We start from the raw sequence: 22,959 nt of genomic DNA on the forward strand, positions 1-22,959 counted from the left end.
GGGTGGAGCCCCTCACAGGGAGAAGGGGACTGCAGTGCTGGCAGGGGCACCGGATGGGCACAGGGGACTTGGGGTGGGTAGGCCAGTAGGTTCCCCCCCACCCGCCCCAGACCTCAGGTCTCAGCAGCAAACATGTACGTGTCGGTCAGTTTCATTTTGATTTTTGGCTGTTTCCTTTCACTCCTTTTCTTTTCTCAAACACCCTTACTCCTATGGCCTCAGCGAGCAAAGCCAAGGGCAGCTGACAAAAGGCTCTGAGTCTCAAGATGGTTTTTATTTAAGGACATCCCCTGTCTTGAAACTGCCCCACCTGGACAGGGTGCCAGGCTCCTGGGCTCCGAGGGGACTCGTTGGGCTACGTAGGGAGGATCACTCCCGTGTCCCTGGGTCTGTCTAGGTGAGGGGAGAGGGCTCACAGAGGTAGCTGAGGGAGGCCAGGAGAGGGACTGGTGCCACAGGCCACAGAGGAGACATCCAACTCAGACAAACCCCATAGAGCGTCCCCATCCCCAACCCCGTGGGCACAGAGCTGGATTAAAACAGCGCCCCAGACACCTTCTCCTGGAAACTTCCTATCTTCTGACAGGCCAGAAATGCAGGTTCTCTCCATCAGGGCCTTCCATCTCCCCACCCCGCTACCCCCGGCCCTGGAGGCCCGAACAACAGCCAGAAAGCACCCAGGGCCTGCGCAGACTTAATGGCCAATTAAGTAAAACCCCAGGAGAGGGCAATCACGGAAGGCCGCCTAGCTTCCGGCCTTGGGGAGGAAGCCTCTGCAGCACCCCAGTCCTGTCTCCCTATCAAACATAGGAGTTGGCACTGCCCTGGGAGTTTTCTAGAAGACAACACTTTGTTACTCTTCCCGCCAAGCATGCCCCCCAGATCCCCTCTACCCGTTGCGTCCTGGGAGGTCTGGGACTTCGGAACATCCCAGGCCTCTCCCCCGAACCTCATCCCCTCTTGCCTGCAGATCCTTTCAGAGGAGTGAAATGACATGAGTTCTCATTCCAGGGAGGTGAGGTGGGCTCTGGGGTCACAGACTTTGGCCAGTAACCAAAAATGTCTTTGGGAAAAAGTACCAGAGGGTGGGGTGATATTCTTGGATGCTACCTTTAAAAAAAAAAAAGAAAAAGAGAGAGAGAAGCAAATGGGAAAAGAAAAAGCTCACCGTTTTTTAACCCCGTCTATGTTTTTGTTTGTTTTTTTTTTTAGCCTCCCATTTGAAACGTGGTAATACTGTGATTCCATTTCTTGTTTAGCCGGCAAGGGGAGAGGGTGGGGAAGTTTATGTAATTTTTCCTGTTATTTTGTTTTTCTTCGTATTTCCTTTCTTTTTTTCATTTTGTGACGTACAGAAATGCAAAGCATCTCTCGGGTTTTTTTTTTCTCTATCTTCTATGTTGTTCTAGAATTTTGCTTTTCTGTGTGTTTCTGTGGGGATTGCTCCTTCTAATGCAGAGGTGGTTTTTGAATCTCAAGTGAACATTAGTCATATACATATCTATATTTTTTTCCTTTGTAATCAGGATTTAAAAGGGAAGATAACTCTTAAAAAAAAAAAAGACTCCTGTACCAACAGCTCCTGCCAAACCTTGGGCACCAGCCAGCCCTCCCCTCCACCTCAGGGCATAAGCTGGGACTGCTTCAGCTTTTAAATTAACAAAAGATGGCGCATCCATGTCTCAGTCTATAAGGAACCTTGGCGAGAAGCTGAGAAACACAGGGAAGGCAAGAGGTCATCATCCATTGCTTCCCAGAGCCCTGAACTTTCTCAGTGCCATTCCTTCCAGGTCTCAGATCCTTAGGAGGCCCTGGAGCAGGGAGCTGAAGACACACGATAGAGTTTAATTCAGGTGAGGGTTGCAAAGCCAGATACTTTCAGGCAAAAGAAAAAGTCCATCCTGGGCTAGACTGAGTGCTAAGCTCCCAACACATCTCTTGGTCATCCCATTCCAGGGCAGAGGTGGATTTCTGGGTTCTGCTGTTTATTGTTCCCTGCGACTCAGAGAGGTCAAGTGACCAGCTCAAGGTCACACCGCTTTTTAGAGGTTGATCCAAAAGGAGACCGCAGCCTTCTAACCTCAAGACTCCCAGGCACAGCCAAGATGTGGGAGGGTTGTCAATAGAAAACCCACTCCAGCAGCCCTGAGCAAGGGGAGGAGGACGTGGGAGGTGGCTGCTGGGTGTCTCAGCTCCTGCTTCCCTCCCTGGGGATCCCACCAGGTGTCAAGGCCGGCTTCCAGCTCTCTCAGCTCCCCAGCACGGGAGCCTGCCCGCACCAAAACCAGCTGTGGGTGGGCCCAACATTACACAGCCCAGTTCTACACGATTGGTGCCTCAGAGACCCACAGAGTCCTGCACCCCCACAGTTCCCATACATGTGGGGAAATAAACAGGCACAGAAAGGGAAAGGAGTGACTCAAAGCACGCTATGTGGGACAGACGAGGAAGATGACTTCACGGGACAAGTCCTTCCACCCCATCTCGCCTGCCTCCCTCCACCCCCAAGAACATGCTTGCTAGCTCTGCCCTCCCCAGCACACAGGCTGCAGGTTTTGCAGCCTTAGGCAGTAGGGCCACCTGCCTTGGCTGTACCTGCCCCTGGTGTTAAAGGAAGCCTCGCTGTTTGGTGAGGATGGCAGAGGACTTTGGGAGCAAGGCCCCCAGCCTCTCTCTGGCCTGTGCCTCGGGCTCAAGTCTCATCATCTAATGGGTGGCCTAGAGTGACTCCAAGAAAACGTGCCCATGGATCTCCCCAACCTGCCTCATCTCAGCCTCCCCCTCCCACCCTACCCCCACAGGAAAGAGCAGTGACCACAGCTGTAGGGCGGCAGTCAGGATAGGAAGGGACGTCTTGGCATTTCTTCCAGGATGAAGACAGAAGGGATGAATTTTGCTAAAATGATACTGAAGCCAGGGGTAAAGGGGAGTTGAGGCTGAGCCAGTCCTCCAAATTGAGTCCGTGGTTGCCTTCCCTTTTAAATGCATGATCCCTTTCACCCCATCAGTCCACTCTGATCGGCCTTGTTTAAACAGCTTTTCTCTTCTGTCTGGGTCCACCTTCCCCTCTGTCTTCCCCCCTCTGTCTGTGTTTCCTTCTGCCCTTGTTTCTCTGTGTCTCTTGGTCTGTCTGTCTCTATGTGTGTCCCTCTTTCTCTTCCTCACCACCTCTCCCCCTGACTTGGGCCTCTCTCCCCATATGCTGCCAGCCCCTCCTTCACCCGTGCTGTGGTTCTGTTCCCATCAGCTGCTTCCTGCATGCCCTCGGGAGGTTTTCTGTTGTTTAGAGTTAAGGAAAGGTTGACTCTTGGAGCGCGTGGGTTAAAAAAAAAAAAAAAAAGCAAACAGAAATGGCTGGGCAGGATCTCACTCCCATCCCTGGGACTAGACCGAAAGCCGCAAGGCTGCCCCGTGCCGATTCAGAGGGGGAGCACAGCTTAGCGTCACTGTCTTCCCGGATTCTGCATTCCCAATGCGGAGACCTTCTTTTCTCTTTTATTATTGCATTCCCGTCCCTGACCACTGAGAAGGTAGGTATTCCGGCTCCGCTGTGCGCCGCTCCCATCTCCAGATAAGCCCCGCCACTCTGCTTGGTTTGAATGTGGTTTTCTTTCTCTCTCAATCTCTCAATCTCTGGTTGGTTTTTCTGCCCCTTCCATTTTCTTTCTTTTAGTGACTACTCATTTGTAACTTGCATTTTCTCCAAATGAGCTGCAAAGCTGTGTTTCCTGGTTTGTCCTTTAGTTTTCTTGACTTTCCACACCCCCCACCCCCACAGCTTTTCTGGTTCATTCTACCCTCCTTTCCCACCTTCCCCTTCTTCTTCTCCATCCCGCCCCCAGCCCCTCCTTCGTGGCCCTCTCTCTCTCTCATTTTGTTGTCCGAATGCATTTCTGTGTGGTTTAGCATTCTGAGTTTGTGTTCCCTTCCTGAATTGTATGCTTCGGTTGAGCCAACTTGATTTCTGTTTTCTGGAGTAGCTGTTAAGCCCCTGACCCTTCAGCCCTGCCCATCCCCGGGGCCACCCTGGGCAATGAGCAGTGTTGGAGGGGGTCTGTGCTGGGCCTGTTGGCCTCCAGATCCTGGAAGAAGCTCTGGCTGAGGTCAGGTCTAAGGAAACAGTTCTGTCCCACCCTCCAGGGCCTGCTGGACCCCTTTGGTCCTGCCCTGGCGGCAGGTGGAGCTAGCAGGGAGCCACAGACTCTGGGGTGGTAGCTGGCATCAGGGCTGAACTGCCTCACTGCTGTATCTTCCGGGCATTAAATGGTAGTTGAACTGCAGGGGCAACACCAGCTGGCCAGGAACAGGTGCCGGAAGTACACAGTAGGATGCCTGCTCGGCAGTCTCTGTGGGGCAATCTGAGAGATGGAGAGGATGACTCTCAGCTCACCTGCCCACTGCCTGGACCATAACCCAACCAGACCGGGACTCCCTCAATCCCCCAGCGTCCTTCCATTCTTCCAAATTTGAGCTAAATGCGGTGCCCCAGTGCAGATGATCCAGAAGGGACAGTTAGCAAGGGCCAGGGTCCCCCCAAGATGCTGAGGCAGAACTAGGCCTCAATCTGCGGACCTGGGACTCCCAGCTCAGTGCTCATCCAGGCACGCGGAGGATCAGGAGTCGGTCCTCAGGGACCTCACCTCCCCATACTTGCCCTTGACACTGTCTCCTGTCCCACCTGGGAGCCGCTGCAGAAGTTTGATATCACAGCCCTTGGGAGGCCTCAGCAGGGCTCCATCCTGAGCTTTTGACAGGAGAAAGGCTGCCTATTCATCCTCTCCTTCCCACCCCCATGTTGGCCCCAGAGGTAGGTCCTGGGGAGGTCACCCACCAGAGCATCCCTCATTCCTGGGTGGTGCTGGAGGGCAGAGAAGGAAACTGCTCAGGGAGGGAGAAAGCACTGCTGGTCTGCTGGAGGAGACTCGGTCCCAGCCTCATGGGAGAGTGGAGGCCTCACTTTCAAGGAGTATCCGATGTGACCAGGGTTCCTGAAATGGGATTTTCAGATGCTGAGTTAGAGGGGGTAATGGTTTCAGATGCTCACTTGTTCTTGTCCTAAAGGATACCAGGATCAGATGAGCGCCCTCTCCCTTACTATTCTTGTCTTTCCCCCCCAAAATGTCTTACATAATAAGCAAAAGATGGCAGGTAGCAATTGGTACCAAGGAGCAGAGAGGCTCCTGAGAGCAAGGCTCAGAGGCAGGTGAGGTCCTTCATTCCTGCATGCACACACTAGGCCAGCACCTGCTGACCCTCCTCCATGCCGGGCCCCATCTGGGTGTCCATGCCAGGGAGAGGCAGGCAGACCTGGGTTCACAGCCCCCACCTGCCAGGCCGGAGGACTGACAAAGGTCACTCAGAACGATGCGAGGGAAGAGATGAACCATGGATAAGGAGCTAGTTCCTGCTGGTCATGGTACCCCCAGCCCTGGCACAGCCTGGCTCAGTCCACACCAAGGGAAGGAACAAGGATCTGTGGGATCATAGAAGAGAGCACCCAACTCAGGGTGAGGATCAAGAGAGGCTTCCTGGAGGGAGCGGCCTTGAGCTAGGGTAGAGGACTGATAGGAATTAGCCATGCTCTTGCCTGGAGAATCCCAGGGACGGCGAGCCTGGTGGGCTGCCGTCTATGGGGTCACACAGAGTTGGACACGACTGAAGCGACTCAGCAGCAGCAGCAGCAGCAGCCATGCTGTGGGAAAGAAAGTGAAGGGGAAAGAGGCAGGAAGGGACAAGAGTCCCTAAGAGCAGGCTCCTGGAGATGTTTGGAGGTCCTTGGCCACCAGTTCTGCCCAGCTATGAAGTTCCATGGTGTCTGGACTTGGATGTCCCTAGACTTCTGGGAAGAATAAGAGCCCAACTGGAGATGAGGCTTACCCTCTGGCAGGATCAGGGTGATTCTTTCTCCCCGGCTTCTGGAGGCATGGATGGATCAGGGTGAGACGGGCTCTAGAAGTCTCCCCAGGGAGGTGCTATCTGCTACCCTGTCCAGCACAGCCTTCCTCCTATCCTCTTCCATCTGGGGACTTGGGTGATACCTCATGGGACCCCAGGCTTTCCTGCCCTGCTCTGACCCTATTCATCTGTAAAGGGACCATGAGTCATTTGACCTCTGAAGAGAACCTCTCAACCCCTGTACAGGCCTACCAAGCAAAGATCCACTTATCCCCCACGATACCAACAGAGAAACTGAGGTTCTCAGAGTTGACCACTTCCTTAAGGTTTCGTAGCGAACTCAAATCAGAGCTAATCCCAAGGTGTTCCACCTTGCCGGTTAGTATCATCTTGGGCTCTGGCAGCCATTTGCCTTGAAGGAGGTGAGAGGGAAGTGGAGAAGAGCTTGGACTTCAAGACATGCTAAGCGGAAGGCATCCAGATCCATGCTGGGGTGTGGTCCAGGGTCCTGGACCTTAGTGGTTAGGATCCTGGAGACGTCTTTCTCATTTGCCTCCTCTGGAAGGAAAAGGATGCTGGATAACAGAACCTAGTTCTGGGAGCTTGGGCACTGGGGTGGAGGGGGTCTATGTTAGAAGAGATGAAGGTCTCTTGGTGATGTCTACTGAGAATGGACTGCCATGTCAGAGGGGCCATGGCTGAACACTCCCGTCTCCATGTCTCCCAGTAGAGGTGAGCTGGTGATCAGGAAGGTCAGGGTACTCAAGGGGCACCCCAGTCCCCAGTGATATCCACTCTGCCTGCCTATGCCTGCCTCTGCTCTAAACAGAAGCTCTCCCAGGCTTCATGGCCCATTTGGCTTTGAACAGCTGCTGTCCCCACTATGGCTGGTGTTCACTGACTGCTGCACCCACCAATCACGAGCTAGCTACGCCCTGCCCCGAGTGGGGCTGACTTCTTGGTTGATGGGTTCATGCTTGCACAGAGAGGTCTTGACAGCCCCAATCCCCCACACCACCTCCATCTGGAAGTACGCAGGGCCATACCAAGGAAGCCACACTCCTTCTGGTCCCTGGCAGCAAGGTGCCCTGAGACGTGGCAGGTGGTTTTGCTTTTCCCTCCAAAGAGGCTGCCAAAGGAGCTTGGCCCAGAGCCTGCCCCTTTCCCAGGACTCCCTGGCTGGGCCCTGGCCCATGTAAGGGCCTGACTTCCTACCTCAGTAACTTGTATCGAGGCTGTATTAGATGCCAAGTTCTGTGATAAAAACTGAGGTTACAGGGGAGTTCCCTGGTTAAGTAGTTAAGATCCTGCACTTCCAATGCAGGGGGTGTGGGTTCGATCCCTGGTTGTGAAATTAAGATCCCACATGCTGCTCAGTGTGGTACAGCAAAAAAAAAAAAAACTGAGGTTACAAAGCTGACTCCTACACCAAATTGGCCCTGAAGGTACTCATAGTCAAGTTGGTGCTGGTGACTGAGGGATGGGGAGGAATGAGGGACAGACAGACTCACAGACAAGTACAATCAACTGTTACTGGCCAGAAGCCCAAGGACAGGAGGAAGGGTCAGTTCTGTGGAGGGAGGGGGATGGAAAGGGGAGTCAGGGAATCCTGGAACATTTGCTCTGGAAGGGACAGCCAGAAGCAAAGTCTGGTCCTGTCATTTCGTGGATGGGAAACTGAGGCCCAGAACGGGCAAGCAACTTGGCCAGGGTCACTCAGTGAGGTCGGTAGTGGCAGGCTCTCAGAGCTCTGGTTCCCAGCCAGGGCGCTTTCCGGTTTTCTGTAGCCTGATCCTTGTGTCCTGAGTCCACTTTCGGAAAAACATTCCACATCTCTATCCAGCGGTCGCTCCAGAGGTGACCCCTGGGCACAGGCCCAAGGAGCCGGGCGCTGCCGATCCTTCCTCCAGAGGCGGCATGGCCTCCTCCCGGCCTAGAATGGGGTGGTTGCGTTTCTCTCTCTCTCTCTATCTCTCTTGCATTTTTGTGAATCTAATGATGAACTTACGCTACCACACTTTTCCCTTCTCTTACACATCTTACCTACTAAAGGAGGAAGTGCCACTTTATTGGTAAGTGGACGTTAACCAAGAGGGACTTAAAAAATCAGAACTTAAAAAAAAAAAGAAAAAGAAAGGAAAAAAAAGAAACAGAAAGACAGTCGGGTGCTACTGACAGCTCCACAGATCTCTGCAGGGTCGGAAAACAAAGAAAAAAAAAATGTTAACAGAAAAATGTCAGTTCCCCAGGAGTTCAGACATTGTTTTTGATTTTTGGTATCTAATGACATTTGTGGATTTTTTTTTATTTCTGTTTTTCCTCCCTTTCTTCGGTTCAGTTTTGAGTTCAGTTGTCCCGCCCCGCCCCCACCCCATCTGTGTGCCGTGTGCCCCCTCCTCCACCCCCCCCACCCCCACGCGCTGGGCGGCCTGGCCTGGTGGGCTGGCCCTGGCCCGGCCTCCCCGGTGCCCGCCCTCTCTCTTCTCTCTGCCGGGATCCTCCATCCCGTCGAGGGGCGGGGGCAATGCCAGCCCCCCCCATCCCCCGTGCCCGTACTGGATGCCCCTCCCTGTCAGCACCCCCCCCGCCCCCACCGCTCCGTCCCTCTTGTGTTTGCATGCCGAGAACCTTGCATGAGCTGCACTGTTGAGGCCAGAAGGTGGACACTCAGGAGAGGCAGAGGCAGGGCAGGCGCGGGGAACCGTGTGTGCGATGCTCCGGGACTGGCAGGCCCCCGGCCCGGGCCCGGTGAAAGCTCCCTCTCCTTCTCTCCCCCCACCCCACCCGCCCTCTCTGTCCCCCTTCGCCCTCTGGTTCCTCCTCTGGATCTGCCCTCTCTCTCCGTCTGTCCTCTTCTTTCTCTCTGCTGCGCTAACCTCTCCCCTGTCTCTCCTCTCTGCTCGGCTCTGTCTGCCCCCCTCTGGACTCTCCGTCTCTGCCCCGTCTCTGCCCGCCCCTGTCGCCCCCGCCCCGTCCCCTCTCCACCCCGCTCCGTGCCCTCTCTGCCTCTCTCCCCGTCAGAAGCCCAGCTCGCCCTCGCCCAGGGCCCGCGACCAGGCGGAGGCCGGCGCAGCCACGCCGCCCGCGCGGGGGAAGGAGAGCCCGAGCCCGCGCTCGGCGCCGTCGTCGCGGGGCAGAGGAGGCCGCGCGGCGGGCGGGGCGGCCAGGCGGCGACGGCGGCGGCGGCGGAGGCGGCGATCGCGGTCCTCGGCGTCCGCGCCCCGCCGCAGGGGCCGCCGGCGCGCCCGGCCAGCGCCGCCCCGGGGCTCGTCGCGCTCGCTCAGTAGGGCCCGCTCCAGCAGCGACTCGGGCGGCGGCGCCCCCGGCCCCGGGCCCGAGCCCGGCTCCGAGCGAGGCCACGGCGGGCACGGGAAACGGTGAGCTGGCTCGGCCCCAGGGACCCGCCTGGGGCTCCCTTCCCCGCATTGAGCACTTACCCCCGCCAGCCCCCTTTCCCCACCAGGCCCTCGCCCCCGTCATTCTCCACGCACCGAGTTCCCCCCACCCCGCAGATCACCCTCCTCCGACGGAGCACTGCCCTCCCCGACGGAACACCCTCCCCCCACGGAGCCCTCCCCCTTCCCTGGTGGTCCTCCCTCCCCACGCACTGAGTGCCCCTCCCTCCTCCTCCCCCAAGCAGACCTCTTTCCCCCATCTCCCCGCTAAGATCCAGGCCCTCTTCCCACGCTAGCAAACCCTCCTTCCTTACTTGCCCCTCCAACCCCAAGATCACTCTCCCTCGACGGCACGGAAAGGCCTCTTCCTCACTGATTTCCTCTCCCCGCTCCAGAGCCCCGCTCCCTCCTCCCGGAACCCACTCCCTGCCCCTCCCCCAACCCCCTAACCCCCGTCCCCTCGCCAACCCCATAGAACCCCTTCCCCTCCCAAGACCTTTCCCCTCGAGGGGGCCCCCCTCACTCCCTTTCCTGTCACCCGGGGCTCCCCCTCCCCTGCTCAGGGCCAACTCTCTGCCAGCTGAGCGTCCCCCTCCTGTCGCCGTGCCCCCTCCTCCAGGGCCAAGGAGCGGGCCCCGCGCACCCGGCCCGCCAGCACCTCGCCGTCCCCGGGCAGGCACGGCGGGCCCGAGGGGAGGAGCTCGTCGCGCAGCCCAGGCCAGCACCCGCGCTCCTGGAGCTCCAGCCGCTCGCCCTCCAAATCCCGCTCGCGCTCGGCGGAGAAGAGGGCCCGCAGCCCCAGCCGCTCGCCGTCGCCCAAGAAAACCCTGGGTCGGTAAGTCCAGGTCCAGGGGTGGCGGCGGCGGCGGCGGGACCGGCCGAGGGCGGCCGGGCCGCGTCGCTCACCCCGGGCCGGGCCCCGCAGGGACAAGGACGGGGAGAGCCGCGCGAGGCACGCCGAGGCCGAGGCCGCCCGCGCCCGGCGCCGCTCCCGCAGCTACTCGCCCATCCGCAAGCGGCGCCGGGACTCGCCCAGCTTCATGGAGCCGCGGCGCATCACCAGGTAGTCAGGGGCCGGGCAGCGGGGGTCCCCCACCTGAACCTGGTGCAGGGACGAGGGGGCGCCGGAGGAGAGGAGGTGGGGGTTGGGGAAGGGAAAATGGGGGGTGGGACCCGAAGACTGGGGCAGGCTCAGGAGGAGGGAGGCCTCCGGCCGGGAAGCGTCCGGGAGGCCTGGAGGGGAGGGGCCGGTACTCGGTCTGGGGACAGCAGCAGGCAAGGAGTTCGGCTCTGGAAGATTCCAGCCATCCCTGTTGGAGCCCCTCCCTCCTCCTTCCCGCCCCTCATTTACCTCCTGGCAATGATGTCTCTCCTTTTCTCCTTCATCTTAAGGTCCAGCCTGCTGAGTGGCCTGTGGCCAGCCTGGGGGCCGGGTGGACCCCCTCTCCACAGGCCGCAGGGGAGATACCCATGTGAGCTGACTGGCTCTGTTCAGCTGTCTGTTTGCCTCTCCTTTTCTCACTAACCCTTTCTGCTCACTTCTCAGCCCGCCTCACCCCCGGGGGGGGGAATTTGGAGGAGGGGGCAACAGCAGTCTGGTCTCTGGGGCAGTTGGGAGAGGAGCCAGTCCCTCCCACTGTGCCCACACAGTCTGTCAGGACTGGGGCTCTGGGCCTGGGTCTCCAGGTGAGAGGATGGTCTGCATTTGTGAAAATCACTCTGCAGCCCCAGGTCCCTGACATGGGATAAAGGGCCACAGGCAAAATGCTGAGCTGCCTCTGCTCTAGCCTTGCTGGGCAGCCTTAGGAGATAAGCCTGCCTCTCTGGGCTTCAGTTCTCCTATCAGAGCTAGAGGCCAGCCTGCCAGGCTTGGGATATCCCCCCCAGTAGATAACCCACATAAGCAGGGTGCCCAAAGACAGCTAGACCTCCATGCCTTCCACCTGGCACCCACTTCTGCCCGCTCCCCGGCTGCCTCCTCCTCCCCTGCAACTAACTTATACCTGTTTTCTTTCTCAGAATTAACCCCACGCAGTGGGACGCTGTCGCCTCCTTAACCCTATTTTCTTTCCTCTGGGGCACAGTCTCCTGGCTTCAGACTAACTCCGGGCCAGGGGGAGGTAGTAGAGTAAGGTGTGGGGGGCTGGGGGGCTTGGGCCAGGGCCTTGGGCCTGGGCAGCAGTGGCCAGGGGCCTCCTCCTGTTCCCTCTGAGTGACCTGAAAACCAAAATCCTCAATTCTTTGGAGGAACAAGGAAGCAGGACTGAGCCATATTCACAAACCCTCCCAGGCACAGAAGCCGCTGCTTAGCTTGGCTGATGTGAGTTGACTATATTTAAAAGTTTCGTTTATTCAACAAATATTTATTGAGCACCTGCTTCAATCAAGCAGAGACTTGGTCCCCTTTCCCTGCAGGAAAAACAAAGTGATCAACATGAAATTGGCTAGGGACCACTGCCTGTCTAATTCTGTGGGGGCAGGGGTGGAGGGGGAGGCGGGGAGAATTCCAAGGCCGAGATCAGAGGAAACTGAAGCAGGCAAGCCCTGGCCACTGCTGGGGATGGGCTCAGGGCCAGAGTAAGGGCCCGGGACTGGCAGAGCTCAGGGCCCCGAATGGCCTGTAATCGGCTTTTCCCTCCCGGCAGTGCCCGGAAGCGTCCCATCCCCTACTACCGACCCAGCCCCTCGTCCTCCTCCAGCTGCCTGAGCAGCGACTACTCAAGCCGGAGCCCCAGCCACAGCCCCAGCCCCGGCCACAGCCACGGAAGCTACAGCAGCCGCAGTCGGACCCGCAGCCGCACACGAAGTCCCTCCCAGACCCCCACTCCCAGCTACCACAGCCGGAGCAGCTCAGAGAGTGGGGGCTTCTGAGCCCAGGGAACCCAGCTTCATGCCCCCTGGCACAGGGCAAGGCGAGGGCCCCAGGAGCCATGGGAGGCAGTGGGGCCTGCACCCCACTGCTACAAAGAGGTCCCGGGACTGGGGAAGACCTTGAGGGTGGTGGGTGCCCTGAAGACAAAGAGGAGCTGGATTCTGCTGCTTCTGGAGGGTCCCCACCCCACCTCCTGCTCACCCACGCAGTCCAGGGAACAAAGAGCCGTTTCGAACACAGGGATCATCACCCTTTCCTGCTTGATGCCAGCTCACCAGGCTGAGGACCTCAGTCCAGTGGAGCCAGGGACACCCTCTTAAAAGTGCCAGACCTGGGAGCCTCCCCTGCCACTCCCTAGGGCCCTCAGTTCCTCTCCACCTCTGGGTGGACACGGAGTGGGACAGCAGGCAGGAGCTAAGTTAGACAGAAGGAGGAACGGCCTAACCCTCGGTGCACCACCCTCCAGGCTGGGGAACCCCCTCCTTCTGAGCTGGCTGCAGAAGGACCCTGGCTGCAGGCTAGAGGCTGGCCCCACGGCCTCCACAAACCCCTTCCCTGGCTCAAGAGTGCACAGACTCCGTTGGGCCCCTGAGCCTTAGCTCACCCTTGGTCCCACCTCTTCAGGCCAGGCTCTCCCCTCCAGCCGTTGCCCTGTGCTCTTCTGGGCCAGGGCTTCCCCAGGCCCAGACAGGTCAGGCTGTCTGCGTGACCCGAGATGGGGCCTACAGACCCCAGCCGCCCCTGACTCTGAGATGAAAGGGGTCAGGTCAGGAGGTGGAAGAGAGAAGGGGGGGATGGAGGAGGAGCCTGCAGGGGGGAAAGCAGCGCAGTGGGAGGACTGAGCAGGCTCCAGAGTCCCGGCGTGCCCAGTGGCTGGGACCTGGGCCAGATGGCACGGGCATAGGATAATGTGCACTCCAGGGCATGCCCACGCAAGCAGGGAGCCAGGGGGAGCACTCGTTCCTCCTCTCCCAGAGTGGGGTGCTACAGCCCTTCGAAGAAAGGGTAGACTCTAGACTGAGGGCGGTGGCCTGGGGCACGGACGGACGGACAGACGGACGGGGAAGCAGTGAGCCCCCAGCCCTCTCCTGCTGCTCCCAGCCCCCTCCTCCTGGGGCCCTCAGGGATCTCACAAAGTCTTCCTTGGCCCAACAGGGCACATGCCCTGGGCTCCAGTGGGGGGAGGGGTCTGGGGTCTGATCCGGGTTTCCTCCCCCCACCCCCATCCCCAATTTCCCCTTCCTTCTCCGCGGTGCGGATTGAAATCGGACTCTAAATAATAAACACTTGGAGCCCGGACGGCAGGTGGTGAGACCAGGCCTCTGTGGATTTGAGTACCTGGGGCGTGCAGGGAGGGAAAGGGGGGTCCTGGGGTCCTTCCCTCTGAGAAATGAGAGGGACCCAGGAGAAGAGCGGGCACCGAGGAACCAGGGTGCAGCACCTCCACCTCATGCTTCCATGCATGAGTCTGCAGATCGGTGGGGAGAAAAACGGGGCCCCCAAAAGGCCTTCTTCCTCCCAGACTGGAGGCCCTGTGGCTTTTTTTTTTTTTTTTTAATATTTATTTCTATTTATTTGGCTGCTCCGCATTTTAGTTGTGGCATGTGGGATCTAAGTTCCCTGACCAGGGATGGAACTCGGGCCCCCAGCATTGGGAGCACGGAGTGTCATCCACTTTACCATCAGGGAAGACCCGCCCTGTGGGCTTTGAACACCCCTGTTTCCCCGACCCCCCAACACCTGGCCTCACTTCAGCAGTGAATGGGGAAGCAGGGTCCACGTGCAGGACCTTCCTTACAGGTAGGGTGTTCAGAACAGCTGGAACACAGCTCAGAACAATACTGGCTGTGAATCCGGGCTCCACGCGGGGCTGGGAGGAAGCCGAAAGGGGGGATATTGTCCTGAAAGTGCTCGGCACAGGGCCTGCCTGCCATACAGCAAGTCACCCATGGGTGGCCACTTACAGAAAACTGTGTGTCCAGCCCCGGCTGGGGGAGAGCTTGAAAAGGGAGAGCTTGGTGTGGCTTTTTGCTGTTGTTTTTAAGCTACTCACATTGTATTTGTTTCTTTTACTTATGTGTGTGAGTCACTCAGTCATGTCTGACTCTGCCACCCTATGGACTGTAGCCCATCAGGCTCCTCTGTCCATGGAATTCTCCAGGCGAGAATACTGGAGTGGGTTGCCATTCTCTTCTCCAGGGGATCTTCCCAACCTGGGGATCGAACCCAGGTCTCCCTCATTGCAGGCAGATTCTTTTATGTAGATCTAAACACACACATTCTGCTCATCTTCCTTCTCCTCTTAGAGTGACAGATTCTAACCTTGCTTTGAATCAGCTGCTCTTTGGGAATCTGAAAGGAGGCCGTCACGCCCGCATCTGCAGGCAGCTTGGTATCGCAGACACTCTTCAGTCCTTTAGGGCCCCACACAGGAGATGTCCTGGGTCTGGACTGGCTGCAGAACCGGGGAGGGGGTGCCATGCTCTGAAGCCTATGGCTGTGTCCACACATGACCCCTCTCTAGTTTCTTTTCCCTCAGGCTGGAAGGGGCACCTGAGGAGGCCTTTGGCCACTGGCTCTGTTTCTGATCTGAGGAAGCTGTTCAAAGAAGCACTGGTGATCTCCTTAACCCTTTACACCTGTCCAGCAAGAACTGGGCTTTGGGCAGGGGTTGGGGCTACAGGGAGAGCGGACTTGGTCCTACTCTAGAGATGCCACTTTTTGGAGGGGGCGGGCGGGGCACGAAACAGGCCGAAGGTGGGCATGCAAGTCCAGCCTGTCTCCCACCCAGCTGTCCCTGCCCCTCCGCCTTCCCCCTTCCCTTCCCTCCCTGCCCAACCTTCCTCATCCACATCCCACAGCCAGGCTGTGACCAGATAATACCACTCCCTTTTCTACCCTGCCCCCGGCTCCTGGCCTCTTCCCACGACCCCTCCTCCCATGCCCACCTCCTCACTAGCTGGCCTGCCCCTTCCATCCCTGCCTGCCCCTCCCACCATATCTAAAATGCCAACCTGACCCTTCCCTCACTCCTCCCAACATGCTTATTGAACACCTACTATGTGCTCTGAGGACCCAGTACTGGGATTAATGAAGCAGAACTCCCTGCCCCGAGGATCCGAGGACCATGTCCACCGGGCATAGGGCTTAGAAGGCCTTCCAAATGGCCCCGCCTGAAACTGCCATCCTCTCCTCCCGCCACCCTCCAACCTCAGCTCCCATCCCTTTCCTGGAATCCCTGGAGGGTCCCTCGGCCCCCCACATGCCCTGTCCTCAGGTTCCCTGGGAGCTCCCGGTTTAGGTCCAGCTCAGCTGCCTCCTCCTCCAAGGAGACTTCCTGACTGCCAGCTGCAGTGGCCACTCACTCCCCCTGGTTTCCTCCAGCCTTGGGTCTGTTCCTGCCTTTAGGGCATCAAGCAGTTTTTGTGTTTTTTTTGGCAGCACTGGGTCTTTGCTGTGGTACTGTTGTTGTTTAGTCACTCAGTTATGTCCAACTCTTTGCGACCCCATGGACTGTAGCCCACAAGGCTCCTCTGTCCATGGACTTTTCCAGGCAAGAATACTGGAGTGGGTTTCCATTTCCTTCTCCAATAGGACTTCTTTGGGGGCCTCTATTCTGCTGACCACAGAGGGGAGGTGACAGCCCAGGGGGAACGCGGGGTCTGGGCAGACGGGGTCGCACCCTCACCCAGCTGCACCAGCCACTAGCTGGGAGACCACGTGCCCTCTTGGCCTTGTGAGGTCCGTCCTCTGCTGGTGGTCCCTGTACTCCAGCCCCCAGCTCCCAGCTTGCATCTTGGCTAGAGCCCCCATCTCTGACCTGCACATTTTCCTCATCTATAAAATGGCATGAGCGACCAGGCCCTTTGGATGGAGGGTGATCTGATCCAGAAACACCTGTGGATCCGACAGGGGTTGCTGAAACTCAGTGCAGCCTCCTCATCACTCAAGGGATGTCCCACTCAGTGCTGGGGGTGTTGCCCATTGACCTTGGACTGTGCAACGTGACCGGCTCATTTCTGCTCTCTCCCCACCTGTGGTTCACCAGCCCCAGTGCTAAGGCTTCTCACTGCATCTTAGGGGCTTCTCGTGTTGCGGAGCCCAGAGACTGTCTGTGCTGAGTAGTTTCAACTTGCAGGCTTAGGTGCCCTGAGCCACGTGGGATCTTAATTCCCCGGCCAGGAATCGAACCCGAGTCCCCCGCATCAGGAGGCAGATTCTTTAGCACTGAGCCACCAAGGAAGTCCCAGGGCATCAAACTGTTGATTCAGTTATTTGTTGGCATGTCTCGCTCACCCTAAATCTGTGAGCTTCTGGAGCCCAAGCCGTGCCTTCTTATCTCTGCATCCCCCAAACAGGCACCCTTGCGATGTTTGTTGAATGAGTAAAGGGGTGAATGAGGGAACTGAGAAATGAGGACGGTGGAGACAAACAGTGAGGTGGCGGCAGGAAGACCCTAGAGGGCGACAGAGAGAAGGGAAAAAACTGCTGGTTGGTCCCCGGCCAGAAGGGATACAAAACTGGCCAGGACTGAGAGGAGAGATCCCTGGGGGAGGGTCCATGTCAGCCTGAAAGCCCGAAGCTCTCGTCCTCAGCACTTCGCTGGATACTTGGCACCTGTTCCCCTGAAAAGGACAGGGAGATACTCCACCCCCTCGTGCTCCCCCGCCATCCTCCCCCAGAGGGTTGAGCCTGCACTCTTCTGCTCTGACCTTGGGAAAAGGGAAAAACACTGGAAGGCAGGCAGGAAAACAGGAAACTTGAATTGCATATCGGGTAGCAAGGAGGGGAGATGGGGGCAGGGGTGGGGGAACCTTCGGAAGATGTGGCGTTTGGGGCGTAGTAGTCCTCTCCTCTGCATGCGGGGCCTCAGGGACCCCTCCGTCCACTCCCTCCCAAACACACAGCAGCCAGGAGGCTGGACGAGGCTTTCCTGTGTCCTGGCAAATCCGCCCCTTTTACTTAATCCGTCTCCTACAGCCCCAGACCCAGGATAGCAGATCACAAGTGGACATGCCCTATTTTGGGGTTCCAGCTGACTACCCCCTCCCCTGCCTCTCTGAAAACGCTCTTGGAAGCCCCCTGGCCTCCTCCCCAGCCTCTCTTTAGCCGAGGGCATATTCAGCAAACCAGCTTCATCACCAGGCACCTGCCCTTCCCTTGCCAAGCTCCCCTCCACCTGGGAAAGGATTTTCAGGACACCCAGCCCACGAGGGTGCTCCAGCCACCGGGGCTCCCACCTCCAATGGCCACCACCCGCCGGGGATTCCAAATCTCAGCATCCTCTGGCCCCCTCTGTCTCCTCTCACCATACGCACATCCCTGGGGGGAGGGGCTGCAGGACGGGGCAGGGGAGGGAGGGAGAGAGTGGAGGAGAATCTGTTGATTCACCAGCGCTGGAAGGAGTCTTCGAGAACATCCAGTCCGATGGTCTCACTGTACAGATGAAGCAAATGAGTCATAGAGACCGGCCCCTGGCCAAGGTCACAATCAGAGACATGGACGTCCCCTGCTGGATGGCAAGGCGGGAAGAAGAGGCTAGAACCCCAGCCCTCCCCTGTGGCCTCTCCTTGGCGCCCTCCCCCACTTCAGAGATGGTGGAGATGAGGTGACCCCCCAGGCCAGCCAGAAGCCAAAGGCTCAGTTAGGAGCTGGGTTTGTGGAAATGAACTCCTGCAGGAGAAGTATCTAGATGCTTCCAGAGAGACCCAGTGCCTCCCACCCCCATTCTAATTACGGCTGCCCACATTTTTAGTTCCCAGCAGGCCCAGCGACTGGCAATTCATCAGCTGTCAGGCCTCTCCTGGGAGCTCCGGTAGCTGCCTGAACACTCTCGAGCTTTCTCTGAGGCTGGGCCAAGGGAAGGAGGGGCTGGAACAGCCGCAGTTGGCAAAGGCCTGCCAAGGGAGTGGCTAATGTGGCCGAGGCCTCTGGCACAGGGCCAGGAGGCTGGTCTCTGGGCTGCTGCAGGTTACCCCAGACTTAGAGGCTAGGAATGAAGGGAGGGGCCCTCTGATTAAGGAGTCCCTGCAGTGCCCACCTGCCCCCCAACCCCTTGGCATCTGGGAAATCCCTGGGGGTGGAGTTATCCCCTTAATCCCCAAAAAGCTACCCCAGGCAGCTCAGTCCCCTGGAAGAAGGGTGCTCTGCTTGGTCAGGGCTGGAAGTGAACCCAGAGAGGCCGGCCCCACCCTCCGTCCCACAGGTAACCCTGGACTGCACCCCTCATCTCGCCACAGTCCACAGCCCTCCCTGGATGGACTTCCCAGGCCGGAGAGGCAGGAGGCCCCAGGTTCCAATCCTTCCACCCATCACCAGCCTTGTGACCTTAGGCTAGTTGTGACTCAGTTTTCTCATCTCCAAAATAAGACCCTGATAAGATTCTTGAATGTGCTGTAAAGTGCATCCACCCAGGTATTTCTCATTAATCTAAGTCTCAATATCCAAGATTAAAGGCCCTCTTTCCTCTTTTGTTATTATAACAATGAACACTTCTGAGCACCAGGCTCTTCACTGGAGTTATCATGTTATAGATTCAGCACAGCCCTGAAAGATGGGTGTGTTGTTATCTGCGGCTTGCAGATGGGGACGTGCCAGCTCAGCAAGGTCAGCAGGCCAGTGAACAGCAGCAGATTCATGCCCCACCCAGTCTGACCCCAAAACCCAGTTTCTCCCTCGCTCACCCCCTCTTACCACCACCTAGAGCCACCCAGGTCCCCTCCCTTGTGATTGGCAGCTCTGATCAGAGTCCCTCACGAAGTGACCAACCAAAGATGGACGTGGGGACTTCCCTGGTGGTCCAATGGTTAGGACTCCACGCTTTCACTGCCAAGGGCCCAGGTTCAATCCCCTAGTTGGGGAGTTATGATCCTACAAGTCCCGCGATGTGGAAAAAAAAGTAAGATGTGAAAGTTCTGTCTTCTGCCACTCCTGCCGCCATGGGCCGAGTGCTGGGGGAGGCGCTGTGGGTTGCACAACTTGCCCTGGCTGGGGCAACAGGGATGGAAGCTCCCCACCCTGGTTTCAGGCAAATGGAAGGAAGCTGTGAAAGGAGCCTCTGTCTACAAGGTACTGGTGGCCAGGCAGGCAGCCCCCACCCAGAGCGTGGCTAGGCTGAACTTGACAGCATCTGTGATTATACATGACAGCTCCCGCGAGGGTGGGGCACCTAGGCTCCAGTCTGGGCCGAGGTGGGCAGGCAGGGAGTGGATGAGGGCCCTCCCTGGCTCCTGACCTCACCCTGACTTTAAGAGCTGGGGTTGGGTGGGGCTGGGAGTGCCAGGGAGCCAAGGCCTGGGGCTTCCTGAAGCTGAGACCCTTGGTGGGGGGCAGCAAGCAGAGTGGGTCTCGGGAGAAGAGAAAACAAGAGGAACCCAAGGTGGGAGCCCGACCAGGGGAAAGCCGTGAGCACTAGAGACGAGAGCCTTACTCCGCTAGTGTCTTATGGGAGACCATGGGCCAGTTACCTCATCTCCAAACCTGTTTCCTCATTGAAAAAGGAGGGACACAGGACATATGTCAGGAGAAGGAAGGCAGGAGAGAGAGAGAGAGAGAGAGATTGTTAGGATTATGGCAGGAAGCTGGGAGCAGCATCTTTTCCCAGAGCGGGTAGTGGGGGCGTGGATCTCACAGGCAGTCAGACAGGAGGAGGGATGGGCTTCAGGCTCCAAGCAAGTTTGAAGGAACTGCCCCCTCTACCTGTCTGTGGGAATATTCAACAGAACAGGCTCTGAGATAATAAACTGCAAACAGGGAAAGGAGCATTGGCCCAAATCACACAAACAGCAAAGCCCTGACTAGATTCAAGGTTGCTGCATTTCAAGTTCTCCTGTCTAGGGCTCCTCCAGAAAACTAGATATAATGGGGAGACTTGACCATAACCTTCCTCCTGACCCCTTCTCAGCACTGGCCCTCAGGGTTTGTGATGAGTCTACAACACTGGGGGTCAGGGGACAAACGGTCAAACCTACACACACCATTGCCTCTGCAACAGGGACACATTTATGCTGTCCTTTCTGCCCCCTCCTTCAACTTCAGGGGTCTAATAATAACAATATATTCATTATCATGTACCCTGGACTAAAATGTTTACTTGCATTAAGAGGCTGAATCTTCAAACCAACCCAGCGATGAAAGCATTATCATCACCACCATCATCATCCCCATTTTCCCGATGGGGAAACTGAGGCAAAAGACTCTCAACTTGCACAAGTTCATCGAGTGAGTGGCAGAACCTGTATGTGAACTCAGGCGGTCTACCTCCCGAGACCGCCCTAACCACGCTGCTTCTTAAGGCATTATTTCACAGACACTCTGCCGTCCAAATCCTGGCTCGCTCTGCCAGCTCCTAGTTGTGCGGCCTGGGACTCACTGCCCGACCTCTTCCTCCCTCTCTCTCGGCTTTGTCCTCCCCGACTGTCTACAGATCGCGGCCCAGCGCTTTGCACCCAGGCCTCCGAGCTTCCGGCAGTGGGCAGTGCGCCGACACCGGGGCTCTAGTCATTTGTTTTCTCGAACAAGAGAAGGTTCCAGATGTGGGCAGGGCCTTCCTCGCCCCGCCCCGCGCCCCGGTATGCAGCGGGGGGGGAATGCAGGGGGAGGGGCTGCCCCCTGGCCCGTCATTGCCATTAATAGAGACCTGAAACACCGCCTGCTAAAAATACCCGGCTGGAGACCCATAAAAGCGCTGCGGGGTCCGGCGCCCGCCACTTCTCCCGCTTCTCCGAGCCTCCTCCGGACGCACCCAGACCAGCCAGCATGGCCGAGCGCCGAGTGCCCTTCTCGCTCCTGCGGGGCCCCAGCTGGGACCCTTTCCGCGACTGGTATCCGGCCCACAGCCGCCTCTTCGACCAGGCCTTCGGGCTGCCCCGGCTGCCCGAGGAGTGGTCGCAGTGGCTGAGCCACAGCGGATGGCCGGGCTACGTGCGCGCGCTGCCCGCCGCAGCGATCGAGGGTCCCGCCTACAACCGCGCGCTCAGCCGGCAGCTCAGCAGTGGGGTCTCCGAGATCCAGCAGACCGCCGACCGCTGGCGCGTGTCCCTGGACGTCAACCACTTCGCCCCCGAGGAGCTGACGGTCAAGACCAAGGACGGCGTGGTGGAGATCACTGGTGAGCACCCCCGCCCTCCGCCCCAGGGACCCCGGCCCCTCGCTTCTCGCGGGTCCCGGGGAAGAGCCCCGGGTTGAAACGTGGGCGGGGAGCGGGGAGAGGGGAACGCTGGAAAGTGAAAACTTAGCCGAGGACGGACGGTGGGGGGCGGGGAGCCCCCGGAGCGGGGCCCGGCCTCTTCGCCCAACCCCTGGTCTGTATTCTCTGGAGATGGGGTTTGCTGGGAGTTCCTAAGGAATCTTTTAGCCCTAAAAAGTCTCCACTAAGGAAAGCAACGCCCCCTTCCAGCGGAGACCCCCCCGCCTCAACCCCAGCCCTCGGACCTGAGGACCTGGCCCCCAAGGGACCAGACCCCCCCCGCGCCCCACCCACCCCGGCCCGCAGTCGGTATGAAGAGGGCGTCGCCCTCCCCGCCCTGCCCTCCATCCCCCCCACGTCACGGTCCCTGCTCCCAGCCCGGGTCCGCGGAGGGGGCGTATGCGCCTGCTCCGAGCCGCGCTTCCACCCCCACCCCCCACTCGCCAAGCCCCTGAACCCGAACTTTCCAAAAGCTTCTGAGTTCCCAAAAGCTTCTGAGTTCCCGGGACAGTCTCGGGCACCCAGATCCCTCCGTCAGTCTTGCCAGCCCGGAGTCCTGGCCACCAGGTGGGGTGCGTTTGGCTGCGAGCCAGCGGCGAGGCCGCCCTTTCCCGCCTCCTCTGACCTACTTCCCCTCCCCCTCCTCCCAGGCAAGCACGAGGAAAGGCAGGACGAGCACGGCTACATTTCCCGTTGCTTCACTCGCAAATACACGTGAGTCCTGGCTCCGGATCTGGGGGGCGGGGGAGGGGCGGGGGGCGGGCGCCCGGGGACGCCCTTGTGTGTAACTCTCGTCTACCCTCTTTGCCCGTCCAGGCTGCCCCCCGGTGTGGACCCCACCCTGGTCTCCTCCTCTCTGTCCCCTGAGGGCACGCTCACCGTGGAGGCCCCGTTGCCCAAGTCAGCCACCCAGTCGGCCGAGATCACCATTCCCGTCACCTTCCAGGCGCGTGCCCAGCTTGGCGGCCCCGAAGCCGGGAAGTCCGAACAGCCGGAAAACAAGTAAAGACCCTTAGCCCAGCGGCCCAGCCCACAAGTAGCCATCACTGACCATCCTCACCCGCCAAACCTCTATGTTCTTTTGATACGTTTACCTTCTGTTTTTCTCAAATAAAGTTTGAAGCCACCGCCAGTCACTGCCTCAGAGCCTGGTGTTTTTGTGAAGGAAGAGGGGTTGGTGCTGGTTTGACGTTTGCTGAGGGCCCGTTGGGCACCAGGCCCCAGGCTGGGTCCTGTGGGTGCAGTGCCGTCCGTCACTGGGCACAGCCCTGGCCTCCTGTGCCCCTTGTTCATTAAGAGAGAAGCAGTGATTGTTCACCAGAGTTAAAAGGCCCAGAGCCTGCAGGGGAGCAGGGGAAACTATGAGAGGCACTTGACCCAGGCTTGGGCACTCAGGAACCACCTGGGCAAGGGGGCAGGTGAGGGGAGATAGGGCAGGGCTGGGGGAGAGGGCTTCCTGGGAGCTCAGACTCCGGACTTCATCATAGAGGGGCTGGGCCAGGTGGACGGGAGGGGAAGTGTGGCCACCACAGGAGGCTTTCTGAGGGGCAATTCCCCCAGCCCGTGTAGGCAGCATGGGACCTGGGTCCTCAGGTCCGAGAGTGCCCCGT

At 58.5% G+C, this 22,959-nt stretch overlaps 2 protein-coding genes and 1 long non-coding RNA gene across 3 annotated transcripts in view; 2 read left to right on the forward strand and 1 right to left on the reverse strand.

Annotated features, from left to right (window-relative positions):
- SRRM3 (serine/arginine repetitive matrix 3) overlaps positions 1-13,474 on the forward strand; it is a 53,843-nt gene extending 40,369 nt beyond the window's left edge. Inside the window, 6 exon segments of the mRNA XM_061402013.1 lie at positions 8,917-9,272; positions 9,910-10,125; positions 10,216-10,353; positions 10,683-10,728; positions 10,730-10,762; positions 11,936-13,474. Coding sequence (XP_061257997.1) covers positions 8,917-9,272; positions 9,910-10,125; positions 10,216-10,353; positions 10,683-10,728; positions 10,730-10,762; positions 11,936-12,445 — 1,299 coding nt within the window. The 3' untranslated portion in view covers positions 12,446-13,474.
- LOC133238655 (uncharacterized) lies at positions 256-8,824 on the reverse strand. Its single transcript, XR_009733585.1, has 2 exons — positions 4,832-8,824; positions 256-4,358 (listed from the first exon to the last, which is right to left on the reverse strand). It is a non-coding gene; the product is annotated as an uncharacterized LOC133238655 (long non-coding RNA).
- Positions 13,475-20,747: 7,273 nt separating the features above from the next.
- Positions 20,748-22,481, forward strand: HSPB1 (heat shock protein family B (small) member 1). Its single transcript, XM_061401972.1, has 3 exons — positions 20,748-21,271; positions 22,000-22,063; positions 22,166-22,481. The coding sequence occupies exons 1-3, from the start codon at positions 20,920-20,922 to the stop codon at positions 22,353-22,355; spliced, it is 606 nt and encodes a 201-aa protein (XP_061257956.1). The 5' UTR covers positions 20,748-20,919; the 3' UTR covers positions 22,356-22,481.
- Positions 22,482-22,959: the final 478 nt, after the last annotated feature.

Source organism: Bos javanicus, chromosome 25 (assembly GCF_032452875.1).
Source record: "Bos javanicus breed banteng chromosome 25, ARS-OSU_banteng_1.0, whole genome shotgun sequence".
In the NCBI taxonomy this organism is placed as follows: domain Eukaryota; kingdom Metazoa; phylum Chordata; class Mammalia; order Artiodactyla; family Bovidae; genus Bos; species Bos javanicus.